This window comes from Moschus berezovskii, chromosome 23 (assembly GCF_049115385.1).
Source record: "Moschus berezovskii isolate FMDL1 chromosome 23, NW_MosBer_1.0, whole genome shotgun sequence".
Taxonomy (NCBI): domain Eukaryota; kingdom Metazoa; phylum Chordata; class Mammalia; order Artiodactyla; family Moschidae; genus Moschus; species Moschus berezovskii.
In genome coordinates, this window is record NC_142482.1 from 17,145,362 (window position 1) to 17,167,944 (window position 22,583).

A 22,583-nucleotide genomic window follows, 5' to 3' on the forward strand; every position below is an offset into this window, starting at 1 on the left:
CTGTTAAATGACATGATGTTACACACGTGGCATACAACAATTATAGAAATACATTTTATGAAAAACTTAAAAAGTGTTATAACTCCAAAACTTACAAAGAAATTTTGAGATTATAGAAATATGTGGCAAAGTGGACAGAGTAATTCACTCCCTTTTTAATTGCAATAGTTCTATAGAAAACAGACCCCCTTGAATTTGAGGAGATAAGTGTTTTTCATGCCTTTGCACTTCATTTACTATGTACATAATGTAATAGAGTAGACTTAAATTGACAGTATTTTCTGTGTTTACATATATTGTCTCTGAAAAGAAATCTATACTTTTGCTCCATGCCATTTGAAAGCTAAAGCACATAACCTAGTAGAATTTTTTTTCTTTTTTGACTTATAACTTGTAGGAAGTAGAAAAGTCTTCTGTTGTAAAATTAACTGGAATTGCAAAGCTCTCTAAATGTTAATGGCTGCCCAGAATTTTTGAAATACAATTGATTATTATTATTTATATCAAGTGCAAAAACATCTATTATTGCACTAGTATTAAAATAGTAATAGCTCTCCTTACAATTTTTGTCCAAAGTTATCCCCGTAGTTTGTCATTCTGATGTTGTCATTCAAGTTTATATACATTCAGATTATATCTTATAAGCATATTTTTCTTTATCTTCATGAAAACAATGTACACTGGGAGTGAAGTTCAATATTATTGTGCCTAACACTTTTGTAATTAATTTATCCATGATTTATAACAGTTATTTAATACCTAAGAAATGTTCCCTGCCTTGGAGAATTTAGAAGCCATCTTCTTCAGAAACTGAGCATCATCCTTTTGCCAAGAACAAATGAATCTAAATGTTAATATTGTCATAAGTTTGTAGAAATTCAGAAATAATAAAGTTCAAATGGATCCTATATGAGATAAAACTATTATCATTCTTATTGATAACAAAATTTCAGTAACATTAATGACATTTTAAATTCAATTTTGAAATACAGCAAAGCAAGAGAGATACATATTTTATGTGTAGCATCAAATAGTCCCAGCATACTCCTTTCGGAAATCTCATTTGTGTCATTAATAGCACATAATGGGGTAAGTAGTTGACCCTTTTTTCCATAAGATTGGCAGGTTTGGGGAACACCTGTTTCTTTCCCCTTTGTCCTATTAAGGTCAGGACTAAATCCAGACCTCTTAGGAGGATTCCTGCATCAACTAGTTGGCAGAAGTATGCATGGGCTGATAGCCCATTCCTACAGTTTCTTATAAGGACTGGTGTGTGTTTATTTGTTCTTTCCTTCTTGGAAAATGTTCTATCCTTCTTGGAAAATATCTGCTTCAACAAATTTAGACTTTTACAAAGGTAAATAAAACTGGAGATTTGAAAGTTTTAGTTAGAAACTCAGATCACCCAGGCAGCCGTAAAGCACACAAGGGCCTTACAACCTGTCTTCTCTCCACACTGCCCTGGTAACCCAGGGGCAAGTATTTCAGGACCCACTGTGTCTTTGACTGAGATGATGCTGAGTGGTTTTCAACATTGGTACTCGCCTCTTCTTTCTGACCTCCAAACAGGTTGACAGTACTGATGATGATGATCCCTGTTGTAGATACCTGGGGAGTAAAATATTTCATTTCACATGGGTTAGTGATCAGGGGCTAGATGCTAGTGTCTGGAGCAGAGGTCCAAATGTGAAGACCCTTTGGAAGCACCTGTGGGGCTTGTGAGCACACAGATTCCTGAGTACCACGCTCAAAGTTTCTGATCTGGGACAGGGTGAAAATGTGCACAGCTAATGAGTTCTCAGGTGGTGCTGACAATGATGGTTCAGGAACCACATTCTGAGAATTACTGATTTAGAGTGAAGGAATTCTGACTTCTGAGTCCACCCTTCATGCCGTTACACGACGCACCTCTCCGAGCCTCTCCGTCTCTTCAGCTCTGGCTCTAGGTTTCTTGTCCTCTCTCTTCTTAAATGACAGTTAACTAGATATGCTAGGATCTGAAACATTTAGCTCTCACTCTGCGATACTACTTAGCTATTAAGGCATATTATCAATATTATTTGGCATTATCCTCAAACTAAAGTGCCAGTTCCTATCACAATGTGAAAATCACAATTCTCTTTTCACACAGCATAAATAAGAAAAAAAAAAAGTTCTCAGATATACAAAGAGGAGAAATGAGAATTACAAAATTTGCTTTCATTGATATCATTCTGATAACTAGCAATATAATTTCAATAAACTTTGTTCAAGGGTAGTTTTTGCTTTGAGTAGTAAAAAGCACATAGTAATCCCAAATTTAAGACATGAAAACCATTTGTGGATAATTTGGTTATATTCTCTCTGAAAGTGATGAGGTGAAAAAAAGTAACAAAAAAAACAACATAATTTTTACGTTCTATGAAAAGCTTTCTTAAATACTCTCCTTAATTTTTACTTTAATAAAATAAGGATACCTGCTACTGTACTATAAGAAGTGCAATTACCACAAACACCTCTTTTGTTTTAATTTTAAAGTGACTATTTGAATCGAAATAATTTTTCAGAGAAGCAAATTGAAAATATTCAGTGCTTTGAACCCCAGATCTTCCATTTGCACAAAATATACTACACTTCTATTCCTTTGTGTGTGAATTAAGAGCAAAACCCTGCATTCTCCTAGACACCTGGCTCTCAGCCACAGGTATGGATAGAATTCACTGACATCAAGAGTCACCCTAATTAAACAGAAACAAAAAATTGCAACCTTCTTGCCCATGTCAGGGTGAGGACTGCCATCACTGGTTCCTTCCTACTCTGAGTCTGAATCATTTCTCTGCATCCTCTACCAACAAGCTCCCCTCAGTGGACTGGAGCTCTCTCAAAGGCATGTTCACATCCATCCTAGCACAGTGGGTACCTTCTGGGAGGTGTTTGATAGATGTTTCTTTGCATGCTTGCTAAGTTGCTTTAGTCATGTCCAACTCTGCAACCCTATGGACTGTAGCCCACCAGGCTCCTCTGTCCATGTCAAATTCTCCAGCAAGAATACTGGAGTGGGTTGCAAATCCTTCTCCAGGGGATCTGCCCAAACCAGGGATGGAACCCACATCTCCTGCAGCTCCTTCATTTAATTTTTTTTTTTTTTTTTTTTTACTGCTGAGCCACTGGAGAAGACCTGATAAATGTTTATAAAATGCAAATAAATACAAATAATTACCATCAACTCTCCATGACATTAACCTGTCCCATATGGGACCCAGAGTGATTTGGTATTATACTACTACTTTTCCTTGTAAATTGCATTCTTAATTTCTCCTAGTAAGACCAATTATCTCATTTTTACTGGTTAGAAGAATGTGATTATGTTGTATCTTATTCTTCAATGTTAAAATCTTTCCTCAGATATGGAAATTGCAAATTTATGTTACTCCAAAATTTTTGTGTGAATACAGAGCCTTCCTGGCTATTTATTAAAATGAGAAATACAAGTCATGGTAAGATTACAAACCTAAGAAAACTGTGTCACTGAGTTACACAACTAATGGAAGATAAAGTTGAATAGCCTATATATTTAGTTTTGAAATATAGATTTTGAGTTATCTAATATAATATGCTGTTTTGTATATAAATATACTCTCAGATATCACATCATAATGACACTGCTCTTTAGTAATTTTTAAAGCTATAAAGTCAACTAACATATCTCTTGTTAATCCAGAGCTAGTAACTGCTACTTCTTTTAGCAACCAAAAGAAAATCAAAAGATAAGTTTGGGAAACTTTTACCCACCAATTTGAAGGTAGATTCAAATAACAATTAGCATTGGAAATTTTCACGTTTAATTGACGCTAATCCTGGTACATGAAGTTAAAAGTGAAACAGCCTGAAAAGAAATCCAGTGAAAGGTTCGACTTCTAACATATCCCAATCAAAGGTTGAGAAATGATTTTGAACTGACTTTATTTCCAAAGAACAAGAGATCATTTTCCCTTAAAAAAACAAAAGGGGGGAGCGGTCCACACAGTAGTTCTCGCTTCAGATCAGTAGCATAACAAAGTTTCTGTGTACAGAGGTTTAAAAAAAGAAGAGTGGTCCTCAGACATCCTTCTCCTAGGCGTCAGACTCCTACCAGTTCTGGAGGGGCCCGGCGCCGTTGGCCGCTGGGAGGGTGCTGATACTCGTGAGAACCACCTGCTCAGACAGTTTCGACACGTTATCAAAGTTGCTGATCTGCGTGGTCAGGGACTTGCGGCTCTCCGTGCTCGTCCGTCCCCTGGCCAGCCGGTCCTCCTGGCGGTGATGAACCCCAAGGCAACAGCAAGAAAATGCGGCTTTAAATTCCTCTCGAAACTTTCCTGGATGACCAGGGAGAATGAAAGGAGAAAAGAATTTTGCAGTCAGTATATTTTAACCAATCTCCAATAGGGTTCAAATGAGTGACTTCCTGGAGCCAAATCTACATGCCGGTGCAACATTTTATAATGGTGGTGGTGGGGAGATAGAAAAAGGAAATTTCTTTATCAGAATCTTTGTGCAATCTTTGTTAAAAAATCATTTATTTTAAAATTGAAGTATCTTTGATTAACAGTATCATGTTAGTCAGGGGTACAGCACAGTCATTCAGTTATAATTTTTCAGATTCCCTTATATGTTGTTAGAAAATAATTGAGTATATTTCCCTGTGATATACAGTAGGTCCTTGATGTTTATCTATTTTTATATTTGAAAGTGAATGTGTAAGTCTCCCAGTCATGTCTGACCCTTTGCAATCCCATGGACTATAGCCCACCAGGCTCCTCTGTCCATGTAATTCTCCAGGCAAGAATATTGGAGTGGGTAGCCTTGCCCTTCTCCAGGGAATCTTCCAAATCCAGGGATTGAGACTGGATCTCCTGCAATGTAGGCAGATTCTTTACTGTCTGAGTCACAAGGGAAGACCTTGTATGTATATATATGTGTGTATACACACACACACACACACATTTATATGTATTTATAAATAGTAGTGTGCATATTTTAATCCCAAACTCTTAATTTATCCCTCCCACTTCCCCTCACTTTTCCCTTTGGCAACCATAACTTTGTTTTCTATGTCTGTGGGTCTGTTACTGTTTTGTAAATATATTCATTTGCATATTTTTTTAAGATCCCACATGTAATTGATATCATGAGATTTGTCTTTCTCTATCTTAGTATGATAATTTCTAGGTCCATTCATATTGCTGCAAATATACATATATACAATGAATATTAGTCATAATAATGAAATAAATAATGCTTGGTATATTGTTGAAATGATGAGACATTTCCATAAAATAGTGAGACTGTTTTACATGCTCAATGTTTAAAGTTTGTTTAATGTTTTTATAGGCAAACTACATATATTTGTGAAGGTGGGTTATTTTTCACTAGATTACTGTAGTACAATTGAGCGCCAGCAGAATGGAGCCCAGAGATATTTAATAATTTCAAAACTGATGAAACATATGCTGTACATGGCCAAAAGTTTGCCGAAATCACCCTTGCGTTGTACTGTGAAGAAATTGTTCTACTGACACAACCAGTTCAGCAAAATATGTAGGAAAGTACGTTAAACTATCTAGAAAGTTTCCTTTTGTAATCTGAGTGAAAGAAAGTGAAAGTGAAGTCGCTCAGTTGTGTCCAACTCTTTGCGACCCCATGGACTGTAGCCTGCCAGGCTCCTCTGTCCATGGGATTTTCCAGGCAAGAACACTGGAGTGGGTGGCCATTTCCTTCTCTAGGAGATCTTCCCTACCCAGGGATTGAACCCTGGTCTCCCACACTGTAGGCAGACGCTTTACCATCTGAGCTACCAGGAAAGTCCTGTAATCTGCATAAGGCAGAACAAAAAAACTGAATGAAAATTAAAAAACCCTAGAATCTTTTCCTTATCCTTAAGTTATTGATGTCACACTGAAGACGGATAACCATGAAACAGTGACCTTTTAAGTCTCTGAGTGTAAATGACAGCATTGGAAATCACCATTTCTTGTCTCTGAGCTTCGATTACCTACCTGGGTTATTGAGTGATTACAATCAGGGCCCAGTGACCCTCTTGCGTCACTCTTAACCCCATCACGGCACTTTGACTCGTTCACTGGCTTCTGCTTCACATGCTTCTCCCTCTTACGCGCTCATAGAATTTCCCCTGCTTAGTGCAAGCTCAGGGCTTTAGGCACTCCCAAGCCCAGGGATTCTTTTTAAGTCCTGGCTCTACACACCCCTGCTTTCAAACAGCACGTGAGCTGTGGGCTCTGGGTATCCCAGTCTGAATGTAGTCTTTATTTTGGAGACTGGAGTTGAGTGAGCAGAGGGAGGCTTGAAAGGGTGAAATGAATACAAAACACCCTTCACATATACACCATCTGATTCGCTGAAAGATGAAATAAAGCAGAGGTATAGAAGGTGCATGCGTGCTAGGCTGCTCTGTGGTGTCTGACTCTTTGTGACCCCATAGACTATACCCTCCAGGATCCTCTGTCCATGGAATTTCCCAGGCAAGAATGGTGGAGTGGGGTTGCCATTTCCTTCTACTGGGGATCCCCCGATCCAAAGGTCGAAACCACATCTGCATTGGCAGGTGGATTCTTTCCCACTGTGCCATCTGGACAGCCATATGGAGGGTACATGCCATGACTGAAAAAAAGTTATTTAAAAAAAGCCTTACTAATTTGTTCGTTTGCCTTTTGAGGAGGACTTTGCTGGTGGCTATCAATGCAGGGGGCTTGGGTCCAATCCCTGGTCAGGCCCCTAAGATCCCGTATGTCACATGGTGAGGCCAAATAAATAAACAAATAGACTTTTTAAAAGTGGTTATACCATTAAAAAGTATTTAGTTAAATTATCTTTATAATTATATTGATTCCATAAACAGAGATGGGTGGAATCAGTTGCAGAGCTACGTGCATGTGGTCTGTTTAATTCAGTGTTATTTAGGAGGAATATAATTTTTTGGGTCAGTGAGAAATCTTGAGATAAGCCCAAGAGACATTAATCACCCACAAGAGAAATGTAAATACAGAGAAATACCTAAAAATACAAAGGTTCCAACTCCATCTCAATTAGGCTATAAATATTGGCAAAGGAAATTATATAATCAAGGCTGCTTTATTTTCAGATTAAATGATTTCACATCTTTGTAAATCATAAGTTTAATACATGACAAGCAAGATTCTCATCCAGTTCTCACAATTTCACTCTCCTATTTCAACTTTTCTTCTAAATTTAATGGAAAAAAGTTACTTAGATAATTTTCTCTGATTGTTAGGTAACAAGTATTCCTTCTCATAAGGGAAGAAAAACTAAAGACCAGTCAGATCAGCAAAAAAATCCTTATTATATTGCAACTAAGCTCTTCCTGCAGTTCAAGAGTGTTCACAGCATCTGGTCATCCGTCCCTTGCCCTGGGCTGTAGTTTGTAGAGAAGAAACAGGTGAAAACTCACCACTGAGAAAATTATAAATAATTGGGTTCGCAGCACTGTTGGCATATACAAGCCAGTGTGCAAATGTAAACCAGGCATATACAGTCTCTCTGTCTTCCGTGTGGGCAAACATCCCAAACACTCTGCAGGAAAAGACACAGTAACAGGAAGTCAGTGAGGTTCTGGAAAGTTCCTTTACATAAGCAAAGTCAAGGGTCAACAAGGGCCTAGGTCGCAGCCACCTGGCTCCCGTGCTGCCCTGCAGGATGGACCACTTACAGGCTTAAGAACTTCGGTCCCTGAAGGGCACCTAAGGGCACAGTTAGTAGTGTGATAAATCAAGAGCCAGCTCAGGTCAGAGAAGGGGCTCTCTCCCTTGTGAAGGATGACGCAGTAAGAATACAGAGGTTGACCGTGTATCTGTCTCCCTTCTTTCATGCTGTGTCTACATGCGATGGAGCAGTGTCTGTTAGTATTCCATTTCATCTTATTTAATCTTTATTTTAAATCGGACTATAAGATTAACAATGTGCTCATTTCAGGAGTACAACAAAGTGATTCACTTGCACATATACATGTATTTCTTCTTTATGAAGTTCTTTTCCCATATAGGTTATTACAGAATATTGAGCAGAGTTCTCTGTAGTATACAGCAGGTCTTTGTTGGTTATCTATTTAAAATATAGCAGTGTGTATATATAGCACTCCTAAATTGCTGCCTATATGTACTACTTCCTACTTTCATTTGTGCATTGATGAGAGTATTACATTTCTTCAACTTCAGTCTTCCCACTTTGCTGAAATTGGGCTTCTGGGATTTTTTTTTTTAATATGCAGAGGAGAACTAGTTTTCAGTTGGCAAAATTCAGGTAATTTCTTAAAAATTTTAAGTTTTAATATTTGTATTCATTATTTTAAACTCTGACAAATATTTTATTACTATATCCTTAAAGGCCATTTTTAAAATTTGTTGTATACTTTGAAATAGCTCAGCTATCAAATTCTATTCACTAGACAACAGCAGGCAACTTGTCACCACTCTACAAATTTGCAGGCTGAAGATTATAATGCATTTCTTGATAGAGGTTTCATCACTGATTGTGGATTTTGTGCATGTAATAGAAATACATTGTTGGAATAAAGTGATATTCTGTGGAGTACTCTAGTCTTACAAAAATATAATATACAATGAGACAATGTGCATAAATGGAATTAATATGTTATGACCCTCTATCACAATATATCCTTGAAATAATATACATATCAGACTTGCTTTAAAGATGTTGGTTTTGACTAGCCAGACAAACTGACTTCTAAAGAAAAAAATTAAGGATTTTATTTGTAAGAGAAAGAAAATAAAAGTATAAAAGAGGGCAAACAGAGACAAGTATTTGAAGAAAATGTATGTGGTAAAGAGAAAAACAACTTTAAAGGTTCTTTCGAAATTTTTATTTTGTGACAAAGACCAGAAGACTAAAAAAATGGAAACTATTTTAAATTTAACATGGGTTTTCTCCTTAGAAAGCCACTTATTTTCCTTGGAAAGGAAGGTCTGTAAGTCAGAAGCATAGAAATATTATGGTCAAGTAGGTATTTGGAACTAGCTAAAGGGAAGGTACTAGGGCTCAGATGCAGGAAATCCAAGTGTGTCTTTGAGAGAGCAGTAAATCCAATTTTTACTGTTTAGACAGACTAAAATAAAAGTACAAAAAAAAGAGAAAGAGAGAAAACCTATCTAGTATGTTTATAGGTTCTTAGGAACAGAAAACATCATTTTGCATCAGACTAGAATATATTTGTATATGATTCCTATGGGCAGGAAAATTAAGAAGGGAATTTAAAATATAAGAAAATATAAGGGAATTTTAATATATAAGTGGAGGGCAAAGAATCCCTTTTCTTGTAAGCCGCTGTATATCTCAAGGACCAAAGCTGCCACAGATAACACTGTGCCTGTACTAAACAACATTGCTGAAAAGTTCATTTTCTCTTTCTTTACCATTGATAAATTCATTAAGAATATATATATGTATAACTGAATCACTTCGCTGTGCAGCTGAAACTAACACAGCTTTGTAAAGCAACATTACTTCAATAAAATTTATTAAAAAAAAAAGTAAAGAAAAAAGTCATTAAGCAATCAAAGACAAAGCCCCAAAGAGAATGACAAATCTTTGCAGCTGGTTATACCACCTTCAGACTGTGTGATTCCAGCCAAAGCTGCCTCTCTTCAGAGCCCCCAGCTGTGAGGATAGGATCTTGACTGAGTCAGGGGAAAATGAGAGGCGCAATCCTCGTTTTCGTTCGAGTCCTCTGACAAACAGAACCAGTATTACCTTGGGACCAGCCTCTGTGCAACTATTAAGATAATTTCTAATAAAGATGGTTGAAGATTTCTGGGTACCACAGCCCCATATCAGCTGATCATGTTGGCCAATTGTTTTAACTTAAATGTGTATCTGCAGGGTTACGGGAACATAACTTCTCTCACTGAAAAGCTTCGTGTTGATTTTGGTTATTAACACTATTCATCTATTCACCCTAAACTTGATTTGCTGACTTCAGAAAAATGGATTTTCTTTCCTTCTGTTTAAGCATTCAAAACACAGTATGTGCTGTGATTCCATCTGTGTGTGTGTGGGGGGGCTCATAAATGCATTTTTAAGTATAATTAGAATGCTAACACAATTCTTATCTCTTTTTGTCCTTCAGATAAAATTCTGTCACCATTCCCTATGTCTTTGAGAACAAAGTTGGAAAACCCATTTGTTCTGATCAAAAAAGAGCTCCAAGCTGTAAATGAGTTCTTTGCATTAGAATTTTTTCTGCATCTGAGATTCAGCAATTAACTTGAAGAGGTCAGGGGGAACATCTGTTTTCTGTCTGTCATTCAATAGAGAATTAGCACGGATAAGAGCATTTAAAGTCCCAGCACTCTAAAAAGCTGTGTGTTCTTACCTGCTGGTAACAACAACACATGAGTTATCTGGCCTGACAAACTATCTCGGCAGACAGCTTTGAATTTTTCTCTGGCTTTAAAAAAATAAAGTCCTTAATGAAGAACCAAGAGAAATGGCAGGTCTCTTCATTTTCAAATAATAAGTGAGTTTTACCTCTTTAGCACATTGAGGATGCTAATTGGGAGATAGCAAATTGCAAACACCAACAGCACAACCATCAACATCCGGGCTGTTTTCCGTCTGGCTCGAATCTGCTTTATTTCAGCAGCCACGGCGCTAATCCTGGATTTGGTCTGCTGTCCAGGCCCCCGAGGCTGTGAAAGAGGCTGCAGGGCCTTCCATTTTCTCTGGACGACAGAAGATGTTCCAGGAATCTGAAAGGGGTACAGATCTGATTTAGGAAAGTTCCACTTCGGAGGAGTAATTGGAAGACACAGTAAGGAAAGTATCCCAGACACCTGTGGCCTGGGAGGTTTGCTGAGTGGAGTGTGCTCTGGAGTAAAACCGGCAAGGGCCAAGTAGGAGTCTGGGTGGAAACAAAACAGTTGCAACATCACAATTTTGTCAAGGTCTAAAGAGAGCTGCAAATGGAAAACATAGCTCTTTATAAGAGAAGTTGTCCCCACAAAGGAATAATTTTCAGTACTAAAAAGAAATGAGTTATGAAGCCATGAGAAAAATAGAGAGGGACCTTAGATGCATACTACTAAGTGAATGGGACCACTCTAAGAAGGTTACCTGTTGTAGGGTTCCAAATGTGTGATATCCTGAGAAAGGTGAGCAGATGGAAAGTAGAATGATTAGTGGTTGCCAGGGGTAAGGGGAGATGGATGAATTAGCATAGCACAGAGGATTTCGGGGCAGGGGATATACTCTGCATGATGGATGCATTTCCTCACACATTATACATTGTGTCTGAATATACCATCTAAACGCATAGAATGTACATCAAAAGTGAATCATAAAGTAAACTGTGACCATGATGGGGAGCTGCAGGTTCATCAGTTTTAACAAATGTATCACGCTGCTGGAGGATGCTGATAATGGGCTACTCATGAATGGAGGGAGGGCAGAGATAGGAAAACTCTGTAGATTCCACTCAAATTTTCTGTGACTTTATAACGACTCTTTAAGAAAAAAATTCCTGATTTAAAAGAGACAGAAATGAAAACTGGGGAAGCAGAGCACCTATTAGGAATTCTGATTCAGCTCAGATACCTAGAGTTAAAACAGACTGAAAACCTAAGCAGGTGATTTCAAAGTAACCCGCCCGGCTTTTCATGCGTCAACACTGCCACCTGCTGGCAAATGGAGAGTTGGGACTTCTGTTAGGTTTTCTCTTTCTCGGGTTTCAGTTCAGTTCAGTTCAGTTCAGTCGCTCAGTCGTGTCCATGAATCTCTGCGACCCCACGAATCACAGCACGCCAGGCCTCCCTATCCATCACCAACTCCCAGAGTACACTCAAACTCATGTCCATAGAGTCGGTGATGCCATCCAGCCATCTCATTCTCTGTCGTCCCCTTCTCCTCCCGCCCCCAACCTTTCCTAGCATCAGAGTCTTTTCCAGTAAGTCAACTCGTTGCATTAGGTGGCCAAAGTATTGCAGTTTCAGCTTTAGCATCAGTCCTTCCAATGAACACCCAGGATTGATCTCCTTTAGAATGGACTGGTTGGAGCTCCTTGCTGTAAACTTTTAAATAAAAGGAATAAAAACGAAACAAAATAGTCTCTGTTGCTTATTATTTGTTCTTACAAAATTTCTTGAAGTCAACTTTGTGGCCCGGCCCTTTAAAATTCATATAAAAACCTTGAAAATCCCTCGTGGTCTTCCATGATCATTTCCAATAGCTGGAATTTGTAACGTCAGTTACACAACTTGTACTTTTCCATTTCTTTTCAGAGTTATTTGATAATAGCAGGGAGTCCCTCCAAGTATAATACTGTCTTAATTATAAGCTCATGAAGATTGATAGGGTTTAGTGAGCAAAACAATAAAATTCAGTATGTGTAGTTTTTTAAGAGGTAAATGTGCCAACATGCACACCATAAGAACATCCTAGTTCTATTAAGATTACTCAGCGGTTGCTTTTATCTCTGCACTGAAAGCCAGAACAGACCAGCGTGTCCCTACGGTCTCTCACAATGGATGTTGGATGGATTCTGTTGCTTTATCCATCACAAGATCCAAGTCTGTTAGACAATCTTTGAGAACAGAATTTTACTTTGATTTCCACAGAGATGAATTGATATGATGCTTCTTTTGAACATAACTATTCCCTCTCAAAAAGGAGCAAATGAAAATAAGGAAAACCTGCCTTTAAATTGAAAAAAACATTTGGCAAATGATTTATCTTTGGATTCTCCATGTTCTGCCATGTAGGGTGACCTTTCACATCAAGGTGGCCCCACTCAATCTTCTTATCTATTGACTGAGAATCCTTCCTTCTCTATGAGTCTTTTTTTAAGCAGTCATTTTTAAAAATAATTGAGAAATTGCAATGGATGTTGGAAATTCCCAGAAGACCTCTAGCATGAGTAACCCTATTAATGTCTGCTAAATTGTCTTGAACTCTTTCCTAAACAATCTCTAAGAGCATTTAAACTGAAGCAATTATTCAGTGCTCCCCTGAGGGAAAAAGAATCAATATCCTGCATCTGATGACTTCTGCAACTATCAGAAAAAGTTGCCATAAAGAGAAACTGCGACAGTGAGCATGACTGTGGTTCCCGCAATCATAAAAAAAGTGGTAATGATATCCTCTCTTAGATGATGATCTAAATACAGATAGAAGAAGCTAATCCTGCACACGTTGTGAGAAGACATACAGTAGTCCCCACTGATAATTTGTCTATGTCGACAGAAAGTCAGTTCAGTATCAATAGAAATTGTTGATATTAACTGAGCACCAGGAATGATGCAAAATCTTGAGTAATTATTAATGCTTTCCTTAAAAAAATAGTTATTGTAAATCCATTTTACAGATTATCAAGCAGTTTTGAGAAAGATTAAATAAAATATCCAGTCTATATGTTTAATAAGTGACAAGTCAGAATATGCACACTACTGCTGCTGCTAAGTCACTTCAGTCGTGTCCGACTCTGTGCGACCCCATAGACGGAAGCCCACCAGGCTCCCCTGTCCCTGGGATTCTCCAGGCAAGAACACTGGAGTGGGTGAATATGCACACAGATGTGTCTTATTGGAAAGTTCATCTTTTCCCATTGTGATGTAGTATTTCCATCTACAAACTTCAACACAATCTGATATGAAAGTTAACAATTTTTAAAAAAACATGCTTAGTTATATAAAGGGGCTTCCCAGGTGGCTCAGTAGTAAAAGAATAAGCCTCCAATGCAGTTGATGGAGATTTGATCCCTGGGTCAGGAAGATCCCCTAGGGAAGGAAATGGGAACCCACCCCATGGACAGAGGAGCCTGGTGCACTACAGTCCGTGGGGTCACCACGAGTCAGACATGACTGAGCACACACTTTAATTTTTAGTTGCATAAAGGCAATAATAATCATACAAAAGGGCTTTTGAGAGACTCGGGCCATTTGTCCACAGGGGAAGGTCTTTTCCTTGCCATCTCAGCAAGGGCTAAACAATTGCTGACTGTGGAAAGCACACACACATACTATACAAACACAATACATAGCACTATACACACACACACACACACACACACACACACACAGACAGCACACATACACACAGCACATACCTAAACCCACACGTACTGCTTTTATTCCACTATTACACTTAAACTTTATAATCACCTTTGATGTGAAAACACATCCTGGAACACGTATTAACACAGTTAGGAAATGGAACTACCATGTAAATGATGGCCCTTGAAACCTGCCCTGTCTGAAGAAGTCACCGCCGCCGGGACAAGCAAACACGCTACGAACATTAAAAAGAGCATAAAAGAAGACTGTGAACAGTGAACTTATATGAAATGAATAAATAAAATGAAAGAAAACATAATTAAACTGACACCTGTTTGTCTTTACAAACCCTGTTACAACAAAGTTCAGTTCAGTTCAGTTCAGTCGCTCAGTCGTGTCTGACTCTCTGTGACCCCATGAATCACAGCATGCCAGGCCTCCCTGTCCATCACCAACTCCCGGAGTTCACTCAAACTCATGTCCACAGAGTCGGTGATGCCATCCAGCCATCCCATTCTCTGTCGTCCCCTTCTCCTCCCGCCCCCAACCTTTCCCAGCATCAGAGTCTTTTCCAGTGAATCAACTCGTTGCATGAGGTGGCCAAAGTATTGCAGTTTCAGCTTTAGCATCAGTCCTTCCAATGAACACCCAGGACTGATCTCCTTTAGAATGGACTGGTTGGATCTCCTTGCAGTACAAGGAACTCTCAAGAGTCTTCTCCAACACCACAGTTCAAAAGCATCGATTCTTCGGCGATCAGCCTTCTTCACAGTCCAACTCTCACATCCATACATGACCACAGGAAAAACCATTGCCTTGACTAGACAGACCTTTGTTGGCAAAGTAATGTCTCTGCTTTTTAATATACTGTCAAGGTTGGTCATAACTTTCTTTCCAAGGAGTAAGCGTCTTTTAATTTCATGGCTGCAATCAGCATCTGCAGTGATTTTGGAGCCCAAAAAAATAAAGTCTGACGCTGTTTCCACTGTTTTTCCATCTATTTCCCGCAAACCAACAAACAAAAACTCCAGGCTCAGATAGCCTCATTGATGTAATATTCAATCAAAATATAAAGAATAATTTCTATCTTATTTAGACTCTTTCTGAAATTCAAAGAAAAGATAATATTTTAATGAATTTTAATGAGGCCAGTTACCCTGATAATCAATACTGTGAGAACAAAGGAAAACCACTGACCAAATGTTTCACATGAAGAGAGAGAAAAAAATCCCCAAAATATAGATTGTTAAGCCAAATCCAACAATATACAAAAACATAATAGATTTGACTCAATAAAGCAATCAAATTTATTCTGATAATACAGTATGGGTTTAACATGTAAGAAATCAATCAATGTAATTTATCATATTTGTAGAAAAAACTATGAAAATGTCATTAAAGGAAGGAAAAACACTTGAAAAATTCAACAACTTCAATGTAAACTAGTAATAGAATCTTTCTCAACTTGACAAAGGGCATCTATGAAAAGTCTTTGGTCTATCATCCAACTTAGTGCTAAAGATGAGCAATTTCCTCCAAGACTGGGAACAAACCAACAAAGGTTTCTCTCACACATCAACTCAACATTGTACTGGAGATCCTAGCCAGTAGAAGAAGACAATTTAAAAAGATAGTTCAGTTCAGTTCAGTCACTCAGTCGTGTCCGACTCTTTGCGACCCCATGAAAGACAGCACGCCAGGCTTCCCTGTCCATCACCAACTCCTGGAGTTCACTCAAACTCATATCCATCGAGTCGGTTTTGAACACCCAGGATTGATCTCCTCCAGAATGGACTGGTTGGATCTCCTTGCAGTATATAAATTGATTCTATTGAGAACACATCATTGCTTACAAAGAAAGCCTTAAAGGATTTATAAGAATGCCACTAGAACTAAAATCATGAATTTAGCAATATGCAAGACCCTAAGTCAGTAAACAAAATTCACTATATTTCTATATACTAGTGATAAATGATTTGAAGTTTAAATTAAAAATAACAAAAATTTCAATAGCAAAACATGTATTCTAGAAGTACATTTAGCAAAATGTGGACAAAATATGTATAGATAAAATTATGAAAATTTCTAAGAGCTATTAAAGAAGACCTAAATAAATGAACAGATGTACCATGTTCACAGATCAGAAGATTTAATTTGTTAATATATCAGTTTTTCCCAATTGATCTATATGTCCCTAATTCTGCTAGCTCCTGCTTCAAGTATTGTGGGCTTCCGTTGTTAAATGCATATAGGTTTAGAATTTCTTAACTGAATGATTTATCATTATGAAATATCCTTCTTTATTTGTAGTAACACTTTTCATTAAGCTTATTATGTTTAATATAAGTGCAGCTACTTCAGCTTTCCTTTGGTTACTGTTTGCATGCATGCTAAGTCGCTTCAGTTATGTCTGACTCTTGTGACATCATGGGCTGTAGTCCACCAGGCTGGGATGCTTCAGGCAAGAATACTGGGATGGGTTGCCATATCCTCCCCCAGGGGATCTTCCCCAACCAGGGATCTAACGCACCAATGTATCCTGCATTGGCAGGCAGGTTTTTTACCACTAGTGCAACCTGGTACTATACTGTTTATATCAGTTCAGTTCAGTCGCTCAGTCGTGTCCAACTCTTTGTGACCCCATGAATTGCAGCACACCAGGCCTCCCTGTCCATCACCAACTCCCAGAGTCTACCCAAACTCATGTCCATCGAGTCGGTGATGCCATCCAGCCATCTTATCCTCTGTTGTCCCCTTCTCCTACTGCCCCCAATCCCTCCCAGCATCAGGGTCTTTTCCAACGAGTCAACTCTTCGCATGAGGTGGCCAAAAGTATTGGAGTTTCAGCTTCAGCATCAGTTCTTCCAATGAACACCCAGGACTGATCTCCTTTAGAATGGACTGGTTTGACCTCCTTGCAGTCCAAGGGACTCTCAAGAGTCTTCTCCAACACCACAGTTCAAAAGCATCAATTCTTCGGCGATCAGCTTTCTTCACAGTCCAACTCTCGCATCCATACATGACCACTGGAAAAACCATAGCCTTGACTAGACGGACCTTTGTTGGCAAAGTAATGTCTCTGCTTTTTAATATACTATCAAGGTTGGTCATAACTTTCCTTCCAAGGAGTAAGCGCCTTTTAATTTCCTGGCTGTAATCACCATCTGCAGTGATTTTGGAGCCTAGAAAGATAAAGTCAGCCACTGTTTCCGCTATTTCCCCATCTATTTGCCATGAAGTGATAGGACCAGATGCCATGATATTAATTTTCTGAATGTTGAGCTTTAAGCCAACTTTTTCACTCTCCTCTTTCACTTTCATCAAGAGATTTTTTAGTTTCTCTTCACTTTCTGTCATAAGGGTGGTGTCATCTGCATATCTGAGGTTATTGATATTTCTCCTGGCAATCTTGATTCCAGCTTGTGCTTCTTCCAGCCCAGCATTCCTCATGATGTACTCTGCATATAAGTTAAATAAGCAGGGTGACAATACACAGCCTTGACATACTCCTTTTCCTATTTGGAACCAGTCTGTTGTTCCATGTCCAGCTCTAACTGTTGCTTCCTGACCTGCATACAGGTTTCTCAAGAGGCAGGTCAGGTGGTCCGGTATTCCCATCTCTTTCAGAATTTTCCACAGTTTATTGTGATCAACACAGTCAAAGGCTTTGGCATAGTCAATAAAGCAAAAATAGATGTTTTTCTGGAACACTCTTGTTTTTTCTATGATCCAGCGGATGTTGGCAATTTGATCTCTGGTTCCTCTGCCTTTTCTAAATCCAGCTTGAACATCTGGAAGTTCACAGTTCACGTATTGCTGAAGCCTGGCTTGGAGAATTTAGAGCATGACTTTACTAGCGTGTGAGATGAGTGCAATGGTGCAGTAGTGTGAGCATTCTTTGGCATTGCCTTTCTTTGGGATTGGCATGAAAACTGACCTTTTCCAGTCCTGTGGCTGCTGGTGAGTTTTCCAAATTTGCTGGCATATTGAGTGCAGCACTTTCACAGCATCATCTTGCAGGATTTGAAATAGCTCCACTGGAATTCCATCACCTCCACTAGCTTTTTTCATAGTGATGCTTTCTAATGCCCATTTGACTTCACATGCCAGGATGTCTGATTCTAGGTGAGTGATCACACCATCGTGATTATCTTGGTCATGAAGTTATTTTTTGTACAATTCTTCTGTGTATTCTTGCCATCTCTTCTTAATATCTTCTGCTTCTGTTAGGTCCATACTATTTCTGTCCTTTATCAAGCCCATCTTTGCATGAAATATTCCCTTGGTATGTCTAATTTTCTTGACGAGATCTCTAGTCTTCTCTTTCTGCTGTTTTCCTCTATTTCTTTGCATTGATCACTGTGGAAGGCTTTCTTATCTCTCCTTGCTATTCTTTGGAACTCTGCATTCAAATGGGAATATCTTTTCTTTTCTCCTTTGCTTTTTGCTTCTCTTCTTTTCACAGCTATTTGTAAGTCCTCCTCAGACAGCCATTTTGCTTTTCTGCATTTCTTTCCATGGGGATTGTTTTGGTCCCTGTCTCCTGTACAATGTCACGAACCTCTGTCTATAGTTCATCAGGCACTCTATCTATCAGATCTAGTCCCTTAAATCTATTTCTCATTTCCACTGTATAATCATAAGAGATTTGATTTAGGTCATACCTGGATGGTCTAGTGGTTTTCCCTACTTTCTTCAAGTTAAGTCTGAATTTCCAATAAGGAGTTAATGATCTGAGCCACAGTCAGCTCCAAATGATTTCTGTTCATTTCCAAGGCAAACCATTCAATATCATGATGATCCAAGCCTATGCCCCAACCAGTAACGCTGAAGAAGCTGAAGTTGAACAGTTCTATGAAGACCTACAAGACCTTTTAGAACTAACACCCAAAAAAGATGTCCTTTTCATTATAGGGGACTGGAATGCAAAAGGAGGAACTCAAGAAACAGCTGGAGAAACAGGCAAATTTGGCCTTGGGGTACGGAATGAAGCAGGGCAAAGGCTAAAAGAGCTTTTCAAGAGAACTGTTTGTATAGTACCTCTTTATTCATTATTTTACTTTTAGTCTATTTGCGTCTTTTGTAGACAGCATACAGTTGAGTCATCTTGTTTGTTTATCTATTCTGCCAATCTCTAAACTGCTCATTCATTTACATTTAATGTAACTATTGAGAAGATAAAATTTACATCTATCCTTTTGCTTTTTGTTTCCATTTCCATATATATGTATGTAAATATATATATATATATAGTGCCTATTTTGTTCCTCTATTACTTCTTTATTTTCTGTTAAACAGATATTTTCTAGTACAACTTTTATTCTGTTGCTTCTTGCACCACATTCTTTTTGAATTATTTTTTAGTGGTTGCCTTGAGGACTACAATTAACAAGTTAAGCAATCTGTTTGGATTAATGTCAAAAACAGTATACAGTAGTATACAAAAACTTTGTTCCAATATAGCTTCATTCCCTCCTCCACTTGAATTACATCTTCATACATGATAAGCTGGGAAAGGTTGGGGGCGGGAGGAGAAGGGGACGACCGAGAATGAGATGTCTGGATGGCATCACCGACTCTGTGGACATGAGTTTGAGTGAACTCCGGGAGTTGGTGATGGAAAGGGAGGCCTGGCGTGCTGTGATTCATGGGGTCGCGGAGAGTCGGACACGACTGAGCGACTGAACTGAACTGAACTGAACTGACATGATAAGCTAAAGAGTCACAGTTTTATAATTATTGCTTTACAATGTTATCTAAACTCCAATAGGAGAAGAAAAGAATTTCAAACAAAAATACATTTATACTCTCTTCTATATTTACATACATCATTATTTTTATCTCAGTGTGAACTTAAATTACTGGCATTTGATTCTGCCTCTGTAATTACAATTTGCTGTTTATTTCCTCATACTAGACTGACTCATTATCATCTAATATTAATTATTTTAAGTTCTTTTTGAAGAATGTTGAAGAATAAAAGGTATCAGAAAAAAATGTGATAAGAATTGGACCGAGTAATTCTTTCAAAATTTTAGCCCTTGAGTTAGCTGCTTAGTCATGTCTGACTGTTTCTGAACCCATGGAGAAGCCGGTCAGGTTCCTGTCTCCATGGGATTTCCCAGGAAAATATACTGGAGTGGGTTGCCATTTCCTTTTCCAGGGCTTCTTCCCAATCCATGGATCAAACTCACATCTCCTGTGTCTCCCAGATTCTTTACCCACTTAGCCATCAGAGAAGGCCCATGGAGATTCAGTTCCAGACTCAAGTACCAGTACAGTTCATCCCTAATTCTCACGCAGTCCCAGATACATGGTAGGTTGTCAATAAATATGTATGGGATGAATTGGCATGAGTTCACAGAAGATTGAAGTGTTGACTTATATAAGAGCTAGAACTAAAAAAATGTTGCCAGATGCACAAGAGCGAAGATTTAGTGAGTCTTAGAAAGAGGAGTTCTAGAGTCTGTAGAATTTCTAAACTGACTGAATTCTCTGAGTCACACTGTCAAAAAGAATATTTAAGCCTTGTTTAGAGCAAAGTATTGGATAGTTCTTTTAATGAGGTTTAAAATCCTTGAGAAAGTCAGACTAGGACAAACACTTTGTTCCCTAATAAACTAATACTTAGAAATTTCAAAGAATGTAACAGATTCCATGCATCTCTATAATTTTGAGCAAATAGGACAGGACCTCTGTTTGATGGCTCACTTGATGTGGCCTATGGCACACATAATGCCTTGGAACTCTGTTTTTAGACACTCACAGTTGGAATTTGAGAGTTGCTCAAGAAGAATTCTACATAATCACCACTTGAGGTTAATTTACTTTATCATCATTGCTGATGGGAGCTCAGATGAACTCGTTGTTTTCCACTGCAATCTGTTTGTAAATGTTTTTAGTTTCACAACCCAAGCATTTTATTGCAAATCTTCTGTATCATGTGGCTTCTGCTAATCAGGACGATTCATTTTAAAAAAAATGTACTTTTTCTAAATCTTCAATATAATTTTGAACTTACTTTAGAGTTTGAGAACTATAATGAAGATGTAAACCGGTTGGGATTTGGCAGTTATATAATTATTTAACAAGCACTTTTTGAATACTTTTTTGTGTAAGCTAATATGTTAAGTGTTGAGAAGATGATGAGCAAAACAGATTCGTGTGCATACAAGAAATTTGGAAGCTGTGTCATTCTGTAAGTAAATAAACAAATATAAGCATCTATTATGTTTAATGTATACTAACAAGTAAAAATATGAAAATAGGGATGCACTTAACACTGGAAATATTTCTCATTAAAATGTCAACCTAAATCTACAATATTTTTATGCTTACATGCTCACCAATGTGTTTTCTAGTTTTCCTGTGAACTTTATTCTCAGTGACTGAACAATGTATTCCCCTCTTTGCTCATCTATCAAAACTTTCCCAGCACTTTCTCTTATTCTTCCACTAATTTTTTCTTATAAATTTTTATCGAGTAACTGGAATGTACTAAGCAGGTTCTAGTTGTAGGGCTACAAGATGAAGACTAGTCTATATACTCTCTGTCTTAGTAGATTAGAAAAGACAGACAAAAAATCACTATCATGTTACTTAAACGTGCTATGCAAGAGGTCTATCTAAGAAAGCAGTCACAGACATCAATCCAAAACATGCTTGTTATTTTAGAAATATAAGCAGAGTGAGTTGAAAGGCCAAATAATAGCATATACTATGAAGATATTTTATTTAACCAGCACTTTTCCTAACAGAAGCAGAAGATATTAAGAAGAGGTGGCAAGAATACACAGAAGAACTGTACAAAAAAGATCTTCAAGACCAAGATAATCACAATGGCGTGATCACTCACCTGGAACCAGACATCTTGGAATGTGAAGTCAAGTGGGCCTTAGAGAGCATCACTATGAACAAAGCTAGTGGAGGTGATGGAATTACAATTGAGCTATTTCAAATCCTGAAAGATGATGCTGTGAAAGTGCTGCACTCAATATGCCAGCAAATTTGGAAAACTCAGCAGTGGCCACAGGACTGGAAAAGGTCAGTCTTCATTCCAATCCCAAAGAAAGGCAATGCCAAAGAATGCTCAAACTACCGCACAATTGCACTCATCTCACACGCTAGTAAAGCCATGCTCAAAATTCTCCAAGCCAGGCTTCAGCAATATGTGAACCGTGAACTTCCAGATGTTCAAGCAGGTTTTAGAAAAGGCAGAGGCACCAGAGATCAAATGGCCAACATCCGCTGGATCATGGAGAAAGTAAGAGAGTTCCAGAAAAACATCTATTTTTGCTTCATTGACTATGCCAAAGCCTTTGACTGTGTGGATCACAATAAACTGTGGAACATTCTGAAAGAGATGGGAATACCAGACCACCTGACCTGCCTCTTGAGAAACCTGTATGCAGGTCAGGAAGCAACAGTTAGAACTGGACATGGAACAACAGACTGGTTCCAAATAGGAAAAGGAGTACGTCAAGGTTGTATATTGTCACCCTGTTTATTTAACTTATATACAGAGTA

The 22,583-nt window shown here is 38.2% G+C and overlaps 1 protein-coding gene across 1 annotated transcript in view; it reads right to left on the bottom strand.

Annotated features, from left to right (window-relative positions):
• Positions 1 to 4,107: 4,107 nt before the first annotated feature.
• The window catches only part of HCRTR2 (hypocretin receptor 2), a 135,457-nt gene continuing 116,981 nt past the window's right edge, over positions 4,108 to 22,583 (bottom strand). The window contains exons 5-7 of the mRNA XM_055406761.2: positions 10,540 to 10,760; positions 7,448 to 7,569; positions 4,108 to 4,337 (exon numbers count right to left, since the gene is read on the bottom strand). Of these exons, the coding sequence (XP_055262736.1) occupies positions 4,108 to 4,337; positions 7,448 to 7,569; positions 10,540 to 10,760 (573 nt within the window). The remainder of the gene's footprint in view (positions 4,338 to 7,447; positions 7,570 to 10,539; positions 10,761 to 22,583) is intronic.